Source organism: Styela clava, chromosome 14 (assembly GCF_964204865.1).
Source record: "Styela clava chromosome 14, kaStyClav1.hap1.2, whole genome shotgun sequence".
Lineage (NCBI taxonomy): Eukaryota > Metazoa > Chordata > Ascidiacea > Stolidobranchia > Styelidae > Styela > Styela clava.
The window spans coordinates 3404686-3422772 of NC_135263.1; the positions used below are offsets into that span (position 1 = coordinate 3404686).

The 18087-nt window shown below is 36.4% G+C and overlaps 4 protein-coding genes across 5 annotated transcripts in view; 1 reads left to right on the top strand and 3 right to left on the bottom strand.

Annotated features, from left to right (window-relative positions):
* The window catches only part of LOC144432106 (uncharacterized), a 109612-nt gene extending 91914 nt beyond the window's left edge, over positions 1 to 17698 (bottom strand). Inside the window, exon 1 of the mRNA XM_078120183.1 lies at positions 13303 to 17698. Within this exon, the coding sequence (XP_077976309.1) occupies positions 14072 to 17113 (3042 nt within the window). The 5' untranslated portion in view covers positions 17114 to 17698 and the 3' untranslated portion in view covers positions 13303 to 14071. The remainder of the gene's footprint in view (positions 1 to 13302) is intronic.
* LOC144432110 (protein phosphatase 1 regulatory subunit 3B-like) lies at positions 15 to 6020 on the bottom strand. The gene is made up of 2 exons (XM_078120189.1): positions 5732 to 6020; positions 15 to 3904 (listed from the first exon to the last, which is right to left on the bottom strand). Exons 1-2 carry the CDS (start codon positions 5979 to 5981, stop codon positions 3738 to 3740), a joined length of 417 nt encoding a protein of 138 aa, XP_077976315.1. The 5' UTR covers positions 5982 to 6020; the 3' UTR covers positions 15 to 3737.
* On the bottom strand, positions 6020 to 9766 carry LOC144432111 (protein phosphatase 1 regulatory subunit 3B-like). 2 transcript variants are annotated; one of them, XM_078120191.1, is made up of 2 exons: positions 8851 to 9766; positions 6020 to 8496 (listed from the first exon to the last, which is right to left on the bottom strand). In XM_078120191.1, exon 2 carries the CDS (start codon positions 8472 to 8474, stop codon positions 8064 to 8066), a length of 411 nt encoding a protein of 136 aa, XP_077976317.1. In that variant the 5' UTR covers positions 8475 to 8496; positions 8851 to 9766; the 3' UTR covers positions 6020 to 8063. The 2 variants fall into 2 exon arrangements, with proteins under 2 accessions (XP_077976317.1, XP_077976316.1); XM_078120190.1 differs by having other exon boundaries at positions 6020 to 8964; positions 9388 to 9764.
* On the top strand, positions 10076 to 10417 carry LOC120340376 (acylphosphatase-1-like). Its single transcript, XM_039408618.2, has one exon. It carries the CDS (start codon positions 10076 to 10078, stop codon positions 10415 to 10417), a length of 342 nt encoding a protein of 113 aa, XP_039264552.2.
* Positions 17699 to 18087: the final 389 nt, after the last annotated feature.

Below are 18087 nucleotides of genomic sequence, written 5' to 3' on the forward strand. Positions count from 1 at the left end.
GGGTTAATCTAGGCTTCTGAGTAAATAGACACCATTAATTGACTTAACCTCGCAATAAAATCAATCAAGCATGACCCGACAGAATTTATTAAACTTCACTAAAGTTTATTATATTCTGGCCAATTATGCTTGATTGAACAAGAGGTGTTGTGAAACTTTTTTATTCAGCAAACTGGGTATAATTACACAAGAGTAAAATATGGATGTGGGACTAAATTTTACTAGCAATCAAGTGTGACCTGACAGAATTTGTTGAACTTTACTGAGGTTTAGAATATTCCGACAAATTAGGCTTGATTGAACACAGGGGCTTACGGTGAGTCTAATTAGAATTATTTTCATTGAACAATATGGATATGATAACACAAAGAGTAAAATATGAATGTATTAGTCTGGCTTTAACTAGCAATCAAGTGTGACCTGACAGAATTTATTAAACTTCACCAAGGTTGAGATATTCTGGCAAATTATGCTTGATTGAACTGGGGGGAATTGAGTTCAAATTGGACTATTATTTTATTCAGCAAAAAGTAAACTATGAATATGCGAATCTAAATTCAACTACGATAAGTTTACCAGTATCTCCATTACACTTGCTCAGAACAGGTTGTTAAAATCAGTTAGTAGAATCAGCAAGTCGACCGGTAGGATTTAGAAAACCAACATCCAAAAAAAGGGTTAATTTGGTGCTCCAGAAGTATGCGCACCAAGATGTCTCACCACCTGAATCCTAACCAGTACACACATACTGTGTTCAGGTTGTGCGCCATCTTGGTGTGCATACTTCTGGAGGTCCTCTTAATATACAGGGTGTTTGAAAATTTTGCCCGATTCTATAACAATTGTAAGTTCAAATAAATTTTATTGTATGATAAATAAGAACTACAAGAACAATATTAGGAAACGGAATGAAGAAATTTCCAAATGTTATTACTATGAAATTGAGCGAATTTTTTTGGACAATCTGTATAATCGGTTCTATCTGTGAGGGGGCGCTGTTACAGATTTAGAGATACAAAATCGTATTTATAACATGGAAAAGTTTAAATTAGGGGTGTGCAACGTGTGGCCCGCGGACCAAATGCGACCCACAAATAAAAATTGTGCGCCTGCGGAGAAATGCCAATTTCAAATGGTGTGCGGCCCACGTAGCGAATTTCTAATTTAGTCTAATCTGGTACGTGCACGTAATGTCAAACCCGCTGTGTTCAATCCAATTTACTACCTATGCCTATGATGCTACAATGCCCTAACAGCAAGCTTTTGCGAAGCGCGCAACGCTTGTCATAAGATCAATGCCCAAAATTTTTAACCCACCTGGATAAAAGGTTGCACACCCCTGGTTTAAATCATTATGTAGAATAAAAATTATTGTATGAAAAATGTGGCAACAAATCTTAAAAAAACATCTGAACATCCATTGTTGGCAAAATTCCTAATTAAGTGCACTGATTGACAGAATCATTGGCGATGGTAGACAGATTAGTCAGAAAAATAACAAAATTTAACTCAGTACAATCTTTATACGAGTGAAATAAATGAAAGTAGTTCATTGGAACTTGCGATAGGATTTTGCATATTTATCCTGGAGGAAAAACGTTACCACCCCAAATTTTTAGGACTGTTGACTTTTGTTACATTCTCTTAGGCTAGAACTGAAATGCGCAAACTGCGACCCGCGGGCCAACAAATCTGCCCGGTTGGGTAATTCAATCTGGCCCGCCTGATGTTGTGTTGTGTCAATTCGTGTTGGGGAAATTACTGAATGGATGGTACCAGAATTTTAACCATACAGCCAGAGATGGCCAATAGCATATTTCACTATTCCGAAAACATTCTTAAAAAATATTTTTGAATATGGAATATCAAAGACATTCTAAATTGGAGGAAGTTGAAAAATCATACGGTTGATCACATCTGAAATTACATAAATATGAAGATCATTGTTTTTCTGTGTTGTTCGTTATCAGTCAAAATATGACACGCTTTGATCTGCCTGTCTGAGAGCTTGAAATCTCCAAATATTCTTTATTTATTTCCATATTCAAATTTTTTTTATATCAAATAATTAAATTGCATGTATTCGAATATTCGATTAGTTTTGTTGGACATCCCTGCATATAGTGATCATGGCTTATGCAGGACACTCACCCATTGTGAACATGGAATAGCTCTGTAAGAGGTATTTATAATGTGTGATTGATACTATAATAAAATATGTAGAAATATAGAAAAAGTGCTTTGTGACATAATTCAGTAATCAAAAAATAATTTGACACGATTTGTATCATATCAAAAAAACGGTGCTCCCGAAGTATGCGAACCAAGATGGCGGACATCGGAACGTAACATGGGTAACAGGTTAGAGTTAGGCGATAATTTTTTTCCAATTTTCCTTATTTTAGTCCTATTATTAGTTTGAAGACTAGCCAAGAGCCTCCCGTAGTATTTATACCTAAAATTATGGCCTAACCCTAACCTAGTACACATATTACATTCCGATGTCCGTCATCTTGGTTCGCATACTTCGGGAGCCCCAAAAAAACATACTTGATTAGGCATAAAATATCAAATACGATCAAAAATAATTATTGTAAACCAGTGGTTCTCAAACTTTCAAAGCCACTTCTTGGAATTAGTCAAGTCTCCCGCACCACCTAAAAAATAACGACCGGTAGCCAACAATAAGCTACGAAGAACAATTAGTAAGAAATAGGAAGTATGTTTTATAAAAAAAACACATTGAAAATACATGGATGGGGCGAAATTATCCAAAATAAAGGAATGTAAATATCCAATATAAGGTGGGCAGATCAAATCTAACAAATCTTTTTATTTTTAATAATCTTCATTTCCCTTGTGAGGGGCGCCCTATCGTCTCAGAACCACTGCTGTTAACTTTATGTATGATTATAATTCAAACAGAAAATAGGGAAAATGAGGAAAATTAGTATGCATTGCACAAAAGTTACGTTCTCTCTATAATATGTCCTGATGATCTGGGTTCTGTTTTTCGGGTCAACTTGTACATAAGAATATTATAATTTCAAAAAAATCAGCATTGCCAATAGCCAACTACTTGCTGTAGCAGTATATGCATATGGTGACACCAGTGCAAAAGTATAAAAGAAGCATATTTATTTCGGCCACACTTTGTAAAACTGGGCCTTCGGACCACCTAGAGCGCCATGGAGCTTGTCTCTGGGGGCCGCAAGCAAAGACATACACTAGGTACCAATTCTTTGACTGGAAAGTCACAAGTGTCCATAAAAGGGGGAAGCGTATCATTTAGGTTTAAGAACCACTTTTTCAGTCAAACTTGTGGAAAGGATGATCTGATTCAGGCCTTCACAAACTTTTGAAATCCCGACCCATTGCTATAAATTAAATTTTACGCAACCCCATGTCGCACGCTTCTTGGATCTCACAATCAAAGTTGATATTGTCATGGTGCCACTTCCCTGATCATATGTATTCTCCTGAAATCGTTAGATTTATGTTTCACACTAGTTTTAATAATCGTGTTTCAAATCAAAAGTCTAAAAATGTACAATAGATATTGTGTGAAATTGGTATACTCTTTGGGAGCCCTAAAATTATTTGCATGGCCCTATGCGGGGTCATGACCCTCAGTTTGGAAATCCCTAATCTGGTAAGCATTATTCAAAATAATCATGGCGAGTGTTAATTAATTAACTGTTAAATAATTAAAATGTTCTAATTGATTACGAATCCCCCTAATAACTTGATGGTATCAGTTTTCCTCCAGATAGTTTAAAACTATAATTCTCGCCGTTATTGTTGTCCCAGGTATGGATTCCTCCTTGCACACAACACAGAGCAAACTCAACTTCCACGGCTTGTTTGTCACGACGAGTAAATCCGAAAGTGAAAATATCAGTGCCTGAAAAAAGAACATTAATTTTAAGTCAGTGTTAGAGGTAAGATTGGGCCTAAAAATTCCAGCCCGGCCCGACCCAGGCCCATGGGTATTAAACCCAACCCGACTGATTAACTGGATTTCCGACTGATTAACTGGATTTGCAGGCACGAGCCTGAAGCAAACCCGAAATTTCATATTTTATTTAGGAGTTCATTGAATTGTCATTGCAAGAGTTTAGTACAGTATGTGTCGTGTTGGCAACTTTTTTTTGCAGACCCCGGTCTCTCGTGGCCAAAACACGATTGAAACGCCTCATTTGAAAATTAAAATTCGGCGATAGAGAAGCCTGACCAGACTCAAACATAATGATTGACATTTTAGGCTTCAGATATTAGCTCTAGTCAGTGTGCAGCCGGACTCTTGAATTGCATAGTATGGTCCGTTTATTCCTGCTACAGTATCCTTGCATTATACGCATACGAATCCGCTAGCTCGAAGGCATTGAGGAAGGATTGGCAGTTATTCTCGTGTAACCTCTACGGATAGTTTAATAATCATTTAAAAAAATAAAAAATAAGAAACCTCGACAACCTAAAAATTACTTTAATAAATCCTAAAAAATGGCTTGAAAAGATCGGTGAAAAAAAAAAGTGTATATTCTATCTATGAGTGATTCAAGACTAAGAGTCTTGCTGCACACTAACACCTTTATTTTGTCTTTTGTCATTGCTGCTATAATATCGCAGTGGGAATGTTTTTATATAGCAGGGGTGTGCAACAGGGGGTCCACGGGTCACAGCCCAGCCCTCCAAACCATTTAGCATGAGCCCATGTCAAAACCAAGGTTTTCACCCATCAAACATAAAATCCTAATCCGACAGTTTTCTGTTCAAAAATGTACATGAATAAAAAAAAGTAATGTTTTTTGCTCTTGTCGATGCGTTAAATCTTTCGCCGGTTTGTCCGGTGCATTTATTACCGTAAGGCTAAGCGTTAGATACATTCTCTTCTCTTGCCTTTCCCGCTAAATTTTTTGTGTGGCCCAGTTAGATGTGTAAAGCTGGTTATATGGCCCACTGACAAAAAATGTTGCACACCCCTGGTGAAGGTGGAAGCTAACTACCAGTAATAGAGATTCGTGTTTGACTGCATAGCTTCGTATAGTTTACCAAGACAGAACAGACACCTGGTTTTCTGGTATTGGGATATTGCTATTACGGTAAATTGAGCCATTTTGCTGCTCTTCATACAGTCACTATGAGATTAGCTACAGGGCTAGGGATAGGATTTACATATTTATCCCGGGGCAGAGGAGACGATAAGACTTAAGCTTAATCATATGGCGAACCACAGCCTCTCGTCCGGTCACCAGTCCAATTCAGGTATGGGATTAGTTAGCCAGTTATTTGTTTTCGGAAGCATGGACTTGATGGTGGAGGAAGCCGTAACCGACCAGCGGTTACGTGAACCACCCCACGGCGGCGAGGAGTCCAGCAATTCTCTCGCACATTATCATCCCCGCATGGGATTCGAACCTGTGATCCCACAAAGGGTAATCAGAGATGCGGTGGCGAGCGTGTTCCTAACGCATAGCACTATGGGCCACACTGCCGAGCCTGCTGGAGAGCTGGATTGAAATATCCAAAGCTCCAATTCTAGCTCCTGACTATAAATGTGAAAAAATAACTAAAAACTTAGATCCACCAAGATTCCCAGTAGCCTCGGTTCAATCTTATAAAAGAAAGCTTCGTTCCATCTTCACTGGAACACTACACCTCCATGGCTCCCAATTTCTCGGCCCTGATTAGCTGCCAATTATGATTCTAATTAATTAAAAAAATTAAATACCTTCTCCTGACTTCAACCAAGATCCATTGAAATCCTCGTAAGTCGCCCAATTATCGAACGTCACCCTTGCGAAGACATATTTCTCATAAAATAAGTTTGCAACTTGCACATTTCCCATAATTGCGAGAACATATTGGCCGTACTTTGATTCGTCTCGCATGTATACGTTTTGTAAGGCTATCCTTTTAGTTTGTAGTCTGTCTTTCACAGACGATGTCAGGTCCATTATAGAAGTGTTTCTCGAAGACATTTTGATTTATAATTCTTACACAGTAATTTAACTATGACCTGCATAATATAACATAAATCAGTAATCAGTGGCATCTTTTATAACCATATTAAAAATACATTAAATAAACAGAATATAGAAATAAAATAGGGCATTCCAGGGTTAGGAGAGATACAAGAAAAGCAATACTGGTTATAGCGCAGCGAAAACCTTGATAACGCTGAATAGTTGATTGAAGAAAAATTGAAGTAAAAGGTTAGAAACTACGGTAATCTCGAAGTATGTGAACCAAGATGGCGGACACCTGAAAATAGTATGTGTACCAGGTTAGGGTCAGGACATAATTTTATCCCAATTTTTCATATTTTAGTTCATTTACGAGTTCGGAGACTAGACAAGTGACTTCCATAGTATTTGTATCTGAAATTATGGGCTAACCTTAATCTGGTACACATACTATATTCCGGTGTCCGCCATCTTGGTTCACATACTCCGGGAGAACCAATTATTTATATATGGTGATAGGAATAACAAGCTTGAAAGTCTCGGAAGCCCTGGTCAACCAAACCTAGACTGGTTGCGGTAACTGAAAGCGGCCACCATGCTTACTAAAAAGCAAACATAAAAAACTAACATCCTTTGAAATATGATTGTGTAAGTAAATTGTGATCTATTTATGCTGAGTGTATACAAAGTAAGTGCACTGAATAACAAGTAAAAAAGCTACGAACTGTAAATGTTAAAATTCTGACAAAATTCCATGAAACTATTCTATGAAACTATTACAAAGAAATAGGTGCCTTTCAAACTGATTAGAGTATTTCAATAAAAAAATAAAATAAAAAAGAATTTTTCCTCATTCCACTTTTTTGGGTTGTAGCCCTTGATATGATAGTGTCAAAACAAGAAAGTGGGGTCTTAGTGTAGCGCAGTACACAAATTCCTTGGATTCGTTATGAATGCTCATGTCATTCCCACAATCATCTAACAATTTCCAAAAAAAATACGGATATAACAGGGGGAGCCAAAATACACAAACAAGAGGTTGTACAGACAAGTATATATATTGTATACATATGCTTATGGGCCAATCCAAGAACTGTTGAATTTCATCAATTTTTTCGTGTGTCGTGAAAGTAATGCATGGTGGACTTGCCGTCCCGTAGAGTCACGCTATATTTTACTATATACGAGTATTTTATATCCTCTAATAAGTCTTATGTGTAACTTTGTGTAATTTTGTTCAAACCCCATAAAGCAACTGATTGGACAATGAAACAAAACATGTAAAAATATATTGAATCTAACAACATGTAAAATTTCTGGGATTGTCCCGTAGAGTCACTTGGAATAGCCCTTATGATAACTATACTGCAGAGAAATGTTTTGCAGAGCTCAAAATGAATGTGAAAACCTAGCAACGAGATTCTGGAAACTCATGCAGGTATAAATATGAGTAAATCATGAAGCTTGTGGTATTATACAATACTAGACACAACAAAATGTGCAAATGTTAAAAATAGGTATTACATCCTGTATATAATAAGTCTGAATTAAATGTTCCTAAATTTTAAAATAGAAATATAACAATTCAAAACAATTTTAGTGTGTAAGCCAGTTTTTGCAATGCAAGGTTGTAATGTAAATTAATGAAAATGAATACAGCAAGAGAATTTTGAATCATATAATAATGTTATAATTTCATACAGTTTCAGCCATAATCTACAAGAATTTGATATCTTGATAACATGAATTTAATTTCCTAATACTGGTATAAATGGACAAATGATCATACAGGGTGTCGATAAAGGCCATTACAGTTTCAATTTTGTTATGAAGTCAGTTCTAAATATATCTTAACCAGGTTTAAAGTTTTTTAATCAGTATTGTTCATTTAATATATCTGTGAAGGCCAAAACAATACATGGCATCGATAAATTCCCTTTGCAATTTTGAAAAATTTCAAGACCTTATGGACACTCTATATTTCTACGATTTCTACCAATTTCAATGACATCTGCAAATTTTAATTTCATATTCGAAAATATTTTTTTCAAGAAAACATTTGATTTCAACCATTTTTATTCTTAACCTGGTTCAACTTCATTTATCACTGATAGGTTCCTCTTCGAGATGAAACTTATAATTCCTTCCGTAATTATTATCCCACAATTCCATTCCTGCTTGAACACAGCAAATAGCAAACTCCACATCATATTCTTGTTTCTTCGGCCGCACAAATCCAATCGTAAAAATATCACCTTTTCCGTCCCAGCCAGTGTGCAACCATGCTCCTTGGTAATCTTGATAAGTAGCCCAATTGTCAAAAGTCACTCTAGTAAAGACATACTTTTCATAAGCGAGATTGGCGACATGTACTCTCCCGGTAATTGCGAGGACGCATTTACCATAAGCACATTCATATCTCATTGATAGATTGTCCAGAGATATTCTATTCCTCAGAAAACGATCTTGCAAATCCTCGTTTTGAATAATTGTGATACTTCTCGCCATGGCTTATTAATTAATATTTGAACTGTAATAATTAATGGATGTATTGAGTTTCGGCATTCAGGTGGTTCGAAATAGAGGGTGTAGGCAGCCAGAAACTTTCAAGGGAATTTCAGGAATTTCTAATTGCTGAGTTGGAGTGTAACAGTACTTGAGGGCCTCAAAAGTGTTTCAAGCTATGAAAATTGCTATGTATGATAAAGAAAAATCCTTCTTTACATTCAAAACGTGGGTCTGACTCCCAACACCACCTGGTCGCAATACGTGCAAAATGTTCTTAGAGTGTTGTGATTATCAGTGATTTTGTAAAGCTATTAGTTCTGCATGTATTTCTGAAATGAGTTTCTGGTTTCTACTGTCAGTGAGTTACATACGGTACCATAAAGAATTTTTTTAAAATTTTGAATCCCTTTACTTGATCACTGGTCGTATCTCATTAGATTTTTTTTGCAAAATTTGCTCATAATTTTCTCCGAGCTCCAAGTCCTTCATCCTGTTAGCGTGAGATAATAATTTTGTTCATACAATTCTAGTCATTTATGTCGTCTAAAAAGGGTGACTTGAATACCCAGACAATGCCATGCAATACTGTATTAAATACTAAATAAATACTTAAGTAATTTTTATAGGCAAAAATAGTTTCAAGTATCCAATATCTGAATATGGCATTCCTGGTACAGCAGTACAGCGTTATAGGTAACAGGTACCTGTAACAAAGTACTGCTTTACATGGCAGCTCAAAAAAATGATAAATGAATAAAAATTACATTACAGAATTAAAACAGCATGATACAGTGATACATTAAAGTGTAATACACAGTTATTTATACAACTGTTTGATTGTAAGAATTAATTTATAGATCTACTGAACCTACAGCTAAGGATACCATTGAAGCAAAATGAATACATTACTGACACATTTCTTCCCAGGTATGACAGTTTTCACGTTCACCGGAAATAATCCAACTTCCATCCTCTGACGCGTCCTGAAACATCATGTTTGACCCAACCTTGTTGTATAACTACTTTAATTAAGAAATGCAGCAAACAGCAGCCACGCGGCAACCATACCACGTGACTTCGTGGTTTGCATGAATCAATACGTTGGCTCATCGTGCTAAGCGTTAGGAATAATCTCATCATCATCATAACTCTGTTTAAACTGTGTAGTTTCCAGGATTCAAATCCTCAATCATGTGGGAGAATTGAGAATGAATATGTGCGAGAGGATACGGTAGCTGGACTCCTTGCAGTGAGGTGGTTCACGTAACTGCTGGTCGGGTACCGGTAGTACGGCTTCCTCCACCATCAGTGCATCTGAAACAACTGGCTCTGGCAACATGCCAGACACGGACTGATAACCGGACGCAAAACCGTGGTACGCCAAATGATTAAGAAGCCTTTTCGGCTTTCCTCTCCCCCCCCCCCCCCCCTCCCCCGGCGTAAATGTGAAAATCCTATTCCACGGGATCAAAGGTCAAACTTATCAACTTATATCCAGCTGTTGTTTTGATTTTTCCATGGTTTTCATTGCTCGCTTTCAGCTGCATGCGATTTGTTTTACTGGATTTTTATGAAAGTTTTTCTGCTTTCATAGCGTACAAATGTCTATGCCCTCTTCTAAACTTATCCAATTATTAGATTTTGAAGTATTTGGTCGAGTACAAGGTGTATTCTTCCGCAAATATACCAAGAAAACTTGCGATAAACACCATGTTACTGGCTGGATTATAAACACTGCACACGGAACGGTCCAAGGAACGATAGAAGGAACTCCACAGAACGTTGCAATTGTGAAACAATGGATTACAACGCAAGGGAGTCCAAGTTCACGGATAGAAAAAGCAGAATTTTTCAACGAACGCCAAAACAGTTCAAAAACATTTGATAGTTTCAAGGTCATTAGAAATTCTGCCGAAGTTGCCAGAAAAACCTTTAAAAGATAACAAAAGTTTTGGATAGTTGCTGCAGAAATAAGTTTGTTACGTTTACATGAACTTGGATAAGCTTTATCTAAAAATGTTTCATCAGTTTGAGATTAGCTAAATGTTTTATTAATCTATTACTGTAACTTTTGGAAAGTCATATTTATGTATTGTGATGTTTTTCAGCAAAATCCATGCCTTTCAGTTTTGAATGGATTTCATATTCTCATCCCAATAACTGAACAAGTCCATGGTTCACATTAATCGAATCACTTTTCCGCTTAGAGAAGAAGTATGATAACCCAAAGTTGACTAATCCCTTTCTCTTTACCAAGTCAACTATTTCAGTATTTGTTGATCAGCATGAGAATGGTGGCACACACTTGGCATACAATTAAATTTTCTAATTGATACATATCATCAATTGTCCATGAATATACCTAAACTAGACAAAATCTTATGATTATTATAATGTGCCTATATAATTTATTACTTTAGGGTCTCCCACTGTATTTTATTCATTTGTTCATGTTTGATTTATATTTTGACTTATGCTACTGTTTGTTTTTTATTAATAATATTTATTTTCAAAAAATGATGTTTTATTTCAAGACAACAGTGTCAAGTCCATGCCCCTGAAACATATAACTGGCTTATTAATCCTATACCCAACGTGGACCGGTAACCGGACGAGTGTCCGTGGTTGTCCGTCTTATCAACTTTCCTCTTCCCGGTGATAAATATTTAAAATCCTTCCGATGAGGGGATGGTTTTTGTGGCTCCCATCCTCAGATATGATAGTGCTTATAAGTGTTTTAAATCTTCACTATTCTTTGATACATCTGTGGGAATTTGAGATGGCAGAACAATACGTTTTTCAGATAAATGGACAATATCTGTCCTGGGAGTGGGCTGTTGCTTATATTTAATATTATTTATCACAAAAGACCTTTGTGGGGGCTCCCGAAGTATGCGAACCAAGATCGCGGACATCGGAATGTAATATGTGTACTAGGTTAGGGTTAGGCCATAATTTTAGGTATAAATACTACGGGAGGCTCTTGGCTAGTCTTCAAACTGATAATAGGACTAAAATAAGGAAAATTGTGTAAGGAACAGTGTGTATACCAGGTTAAAGTCCATAATTTTATTCTGTTTTTCCTTACTTTAATTCTATTACGAGTTCAGGGACTATCTGTGTTTGCCAATTCAATATACCCCCTGCCCATGGGTTTCAGTCCCTTTACACAACTTGATGTAAATTACCGTAGGCGAACAAAATTAGTTATCTCCATATTGGTACACTCACTTATGGAGCGACAGAAAATAAGTGTAGAGAAATTTCCACAGCTTGCTTATTCCTCTAATTCAAGCAGCCCATTGCACTGATCTAATTTCTTTCTGATCAAATTTTGAATGCAAACTTCAATTAACTATACTTGCATTAATCTGCCAAAGCTGAGAATGTCCTCCTTGGATTCTCTATCAATAAAATTTAAAACCATAAATATACAAATTCATAAACTTTATTTATATAAACCATAACAACACTTGAAATGTAAAAAAGTACATGGTAAAGAGCAAGGCCTTATCACAGTAGCTAAGAAATATAAAATAAGAATATCAGTCAGAGATCCCCCAAAAAAGCGCTCTTACTCCATAGTGACACCTTGTGTCCCATCACTAATTATAAGACATAATTCATCCAAAATCAATAGGCTTCAGGTCTGACATATGATGAATGCACATGCAAAATCTGGAGCAGATTCATCTCGCTTTCGTGAGATATCGCGTGCATCTAACAGACAGACAAATACCTATCAACATACTTACCGATTAAAATCGATAAGTATGTTTCATATTCATGCAATGGCACATCTGTGTTCCCATCGCCCAAAGGGGAGCTTATGCAGATAACTGCTTGCCACGGATATGCTTAGTATACGATGTGTACCAGCGATCTGATGCTCGTCGGTGTGGCACATCGTGCTAAGCCAGTGGTTCTTAACTTTTTTTTTGTGGCCCTTTTTCATTGCAGTAAAATTCTTGTGACCCGTAACTTTTTATTGCAAGGGAAACCCTAGAAGAAAAATCAAGATCTTTCTGCGAAAATGAACACTTTATCGTTTATAATTAGAATGGGAATCACCACTCAGTAGCAGAAAACAGCATCATCATTGATTACCGCTACAATCAAAATTAACTATTGTGAGTGACATAAATAAAACCAGCAAATTTTTAATAGTTTTATGGCCCACTGGTTGAGAACAAATGTGCTAAACATTAAGAATATGCTCGCCCTCGCACCTCTGATTGCCTTTCGGATGATTATATGGGAAAGGATTGTCGGACTCCTCGTCGCTGTAGGTTGGTTCACGTAACTTCCACCATTAAGTAACATGCTTAAGTCAAGGGTCATCTGAGTTTGTGGTCAAGTCAATCAGAGGTGTACCCTAAGGGGGTGCGAGTCGGAACCCTCCCTTTCAAAATGCAAAAAAATCATTTTCAATTACATTTAAGTCTTTGGATAACGGTGACCCAAACATCTAAACCCCATGCCCATCACAATAATCAAGGATATAATGATTCGGTGGACAATACCATACGATTACATTCTTCTAACCCACCCAGGGTAATAAATTGGATTTCAAGTACTCCAAGTCAATACTGTATGAGAAATAGACAAAACAACTCTTGACACAAAATTACATTTCAAATGCAATAGACAGAAAAAATTGTGACCGTGCATTTGAACCCTTGTGTATATCCGCGGGTTCAGTCTATATGCGGGTGCTAAAACCCATGGGTTAGGGTTAGTATGGGTTCAAATATCCGTAAAACAAAAAAATTTCTATAGGTGCAATAGTATGCAGGCGCAATGGTCATGGGTGCAAATGTAATGGAACCAGAAAAAATATCAAAACCCCAAATATCCAAATACAATACGGGCAGATTTGGGATTGTGCAATAATATTCGAATATTCGGTTTGATTTGACAAAAATATTCGATTCGAATCAAGAAAATATTCGTTTTGGACAGCTCTATTCACTGGGGGTAGACGAGAACTAAACGCTACCTTGCAGTTTATTTTTTTTTCACATAAATGCTGATTAAAAAACAAAATTTCATTGGCTTAATTAACCACCACAAAAATCGGAAATACAATGGAGCAGAAAACCAATCTAAAAATATATAAAATTTTCTTAGAGTGGAATTCCTTTTCAAACTTTTTTGAAACCACCAAAGTGTGCCATAGTATTATAAATCGTATTCTTGCGAATAAGTTCAAAAAGCAGAGTACCAGAAATCGCCTCAGTCCTTATAACTGAGAGCTGCATGTAAAGCTCAAAATAACATAATATATACTAACCAAAGATTACTACAAGACCAATTGGAAAGATCCAACCGCAAGTTTGATGCAACCTCTGATTAAATATCTATGACCCACGGTCTTCTTTACTACAATAGAAAAGAAATTTTTGACCCATTCAGTAAAAAAGGTTTGCCATCCCTGGCCTAGTATTTAACAGTATGATGCAATTTTGGGAAAGAAATACGTTGGTAGTGCCAATCTGGGATTTATATCAAAAGTTAGTTTGAGCCTTAATATTGCCGTTCAAAGTTAAATCACCACTTTTATTGTAAGGTACTCGTTGAGGTAATTTTACCAATAATTATTTAGCATCCGGATTATGTATTTCAAAACAATCGAAAAAATGCTCTATCCATACTGTTGGGCAAACTTTCTTTATCTCTGTCTCCAGGAATGCCAACTGTGAATCACTCAAACCAGGGTCACTGAAAGAGAGAAGTTCCATTCTTGGAGCTAATCTAGCAAGAATGAGCAGTTCATCATTAGTGGGAGGTTCTGTAGTCGGTTTTGACAAACTTAGGACGGATAATTTGACATTTTCATTTTCTAAACTTGTGCAAAGAGCTGATAACTGCTTACTTGTTAGAGTCAAATAAAGCTGCCCAATATTTCTTAGTAACTTTGCCAATTGTGTAAATGCTTCTTCATCCATGTTAGGATTCTCACCACTGATTTCTAACGAAAATATTCCCGTATACATTCCATATTCATCCACTGCTTTAATCATCTCACTTATTTTCTCTGCATTCAGATCACAGTTATTCAGGACAATATCATATGTTTCACAATGATGAGCTAACCCAACAGCATAAAAATAACCAAGAGGTTCCAGTGCTGGACTTTTGCTTATTGAAAAACATCCAATCTTAAGATTCCCCTTCATCGCGGTTTCAATCAGGATACATACTTTCTCAGCATCCGGGCCACACTTGATCAAATCGAGGCATCTCACATGGACACTCTGCACAGATCCAAGAATATATAGCAGGAGAGAATAAATTTCAGGATGTATTTCTGAGTGTCCTAATTTCAAATTCTCAAGTGGAGTCAAATTTTCTACAACAGTCAACAGGGTACGCTGTTTTTCAGGTGGGATTAGATTTAAATCCACCTTTTTTATTTGTGAGGAAACTTTCTTTATCACATCAGGACCACATTCATGTAAAAAGGTCAGGTCTGAGTGATATAAAATGACTTTTCCTCCCAATAATTTATCCAAAAGGTATTCAGATTTGATATGCAGGTTACCAGAAAGATAATTTTTTGCTTTTTCTGAAGTTGATTTGTTGAGAATAATTCCAAAAATATGCTTTATAACAACTTCCATTCTAAATATGTAGAACCAATTAAAAGAATAATTATCATTGATGAACTTTTTAAATTCATCCAAACCAAGATTGCAAACATACAGGGAAGCAAGTATCTCTTGAATACTTTGATGAGAAAATCGGAGTCTCATGTCATCGTCATCAGGAACATACTCAACAAATTCAGTATCCGCATCCATCTCTACCAAACCACGCATGTCTTTCATATCCAGGTTAAGAGACTCAATATAACTTGCTGTGAAATCAAATCTATTCTCTATCATTCCATGGTAAGCCAACTTCATGAAGCCTTGTAGTACAAGACGATTTATGTCTCTTTTATGAGAAGATGTTGAAAAAAGTTTCAGAACACAAACCATCAAATTTGTTAAAGTGCCAACATCACTTTCCTCAGAATTTTTCAACACTCGGACCATGTAGAAAAAGAACATTGGGTTTGAAACAAGACACTGTGCTTTCTCTTTCAAAGCATAAATGAATCTTTTTGCTTCAGAACCAAATACCTTTTCAGCAAGAAGATTCAGTGTTTCATCATCCCATCCTCCTAAGGCCAGAGTTGATGCTGCCTTGAGACTTGGAGGAAGTTTCCAATAAACATGCCATCGTGAAGTCGACAAGACCTTCATTTCTGGGTAGATGTGGCCAGATAGAATATTGGCGATAATAGTGTTGGTTTCCGCCGGAGTGTCCTCTCCGATACTTCCGTATTCATTTTCAAAAGGTTTCTTAATTTGGTCTAAACCATCAAAGACGAGTACAACATGCTTTGAATTGAGACTCAACCATTCTTGCCCAATATTGTGAAGACTTTTTGGAAATTTCGATCCAAGTTGTTGGATGAATAGAAGATCAAATGCAGTTGATTTCTTATCACATTGTAATTTAGAAATCTCAACTAAATAGACCATCTTAATTTCCTCTGAGAAGACCAACTTTTTTTCCGAAGCCAGCATAGTATATCTCAGTGCAAATGTTGATTTTCCAGAACCTGTGTCTCCTAGCAACATCACATGGTTGACTGAGTTATCAGAATGAATTTTTGTAATATCCACTGGTTGCAAACTAGTATGTTTCTTAGTGTCCGAAGTCTGTTCCTTGGAGTCCGATTCCTTAAACTCAGAAATCTTGGGAAGTATAAAATCATCCATCTTTGTTTTTTCTTTCACAGACTTCAATCGGAGTTCCAACTTCTGCTTCATAAAATTCTCCACAATTATCAGAAACTGTTCAACACTCTTTGCGTCTTCTTTTGCTTCAGAAGATATCCTCAGTGATTTTAATTTTGGAGAAGAAAACTCTTTTTTCATTTGCTTTTTCTCAAATAATCCTGAGGTTTCACCCACTTTGATAGGCAAAGTAGACTCGCACAAACTTTCAGATATTTCCGATGTAGATTCCACAACCATCCTTGGTTGAATGATCTGTTCGTTTTCTGCCTGATTGTTTTCATGGATGGTTTGTGCTTCCTCTGCCTTATTCAATCCATGAATATATTCATCAACTAATTGCCGTATTCTTTCTATAACAGCGGCAACATCAGCGTTCAGTTGTCTTGAATTTCTCCATCTCCACAATAATTTTAGGTTGCGTTCTTCCACTGAGAACTTATTATTCTCTGTGATAATATCAACTTCATGCTCATCAAGAGATAATCCCTGCCCTGACCTTGCGAAATTCTTAAACTCTATGGTTTTAAACTGCCTAATAACAATTGGAAAAACATCTTCAAGCCTTTCTTCATGCGCAGGAATAGCTAGATGTTCTGCTCCATAATATTGCGTTACAATATTGCTTATACTCTGTGGATTTGCATTCGCTCCATTTCTTTCAGCCCAAAGCCAGAGTATTCTCTTCTCCTGTTCTTCAACAGCGAATCTGTGGTTTTCAGTGATCGTAGTGACATCTCGCACACTCAGTTTGAGTCCGTTCCTTGATTGTGCGAAATCTTTGAATTCTGCAATTGTTGTGAACTTTTTAACAACTTCAGTAAATGCGTCCTCTAAACGTTCATTCATGGCTTTCAAGACTTTTCAATTTTATCAGCCAGTCAGCATATCACAATAGGCGTGACTGGAAATAGTATAAAGAGATCCTTGTCCAGTTTGAGTGCAGTGATAGTTGAAAACAAAGCCTTAACCATCCATTACTTATGTGAACTGCTGTTGAAATTTGAATAATTTCTGTTACACATAAATACAAGATGGCGTCGCTTAAACACAAACTTAACCTCCGCAAATTTTTATTTTTTTTATGCCAATTGATTGAAATAATAATTGATTAGTTCCCATCCAAATTTGATTTGATCCCATTCCCAGAAAATAAACATTTGCATAGAAAAATCAAGAGGCAAAAAAATTATACATCCACAATGATAAAAAATAAATAAAATACAAACATATTATCCAAAACCCATTTTTACATCGTTAGTCAAATTTTGATATCCCAAGTTATGTTGTCCATTGCAAGTCATTTTCCATGTTGTGATTCGTAGAATACCATTTAAAGATTAGATTTATTTTAGTTTATGGATTAGGCATACAGGCATGTAAACAAAACATTTTAAAATTAATACACATGATACTCCACTCAGATATGCACCCAAATGACACTTTTTTTGATGACGTAATCACGCACACACAAAAAAAACAATTCCCCAATGGCACCAGTGCGCTATGGCGAGTTGCCATGGATATTCCCCCGACCCTTAACCCCATATTTGAAAGTATTTTGTAGAGTTAGTGCTCATCGGTATGTTAGTCGTTGGTGCTCATGAACTTGGTTAAAATTATTATTTTCATTGAAACCATTTGACTGCGTGCCGCTTGCAGTTGCAAGTAAAGTACTGACAGATAATATTGGCCTTGTCTATTGAGCTTTCTCCGACCTTTAACCCCCGAAAAATCATTGTTTCGGGGCTTATTTCAAGAGTGGTTTCGCGAGTTGGCGTCTGTAAAATGGGCTATTTGTTTCAAACCATGATTATGAATCA

What these genes read in the sequence shown, in the direction of transcription:
- LOC144432110 (XM_078120189.1), bottom strand. Translation starts at nt 5,981, where the DNA reads ATGTCTTCGAGAAACACTTCTATAATGGACCTGACATCGTCTGTGAAA. An exon ending in TTGGTTGAAGTCAGGAGAAG is followed by an intron (nt 3,905 to 5,731) that starts GTATTTAATTTT and finishes TTCTTTTTTCAG; the next exon opens with GCACTGATATTTTCACTTTC.
- LOC120340376 (XM_039408618.2), top strand. Translation starts at nt 10,076, where the DNA reads ATGTCTATGCCCTCTTCTAAACTTATCCAATTATTAGATTTTGAAGTA.
- LOC144432111 (XM_078120191.1), bottom strand. Translation starts at nt 8,474, where the DNA reads ATGGCGAGAAGTATCACAATTATTCAAAACGAGGATTTGCAAGATCGT.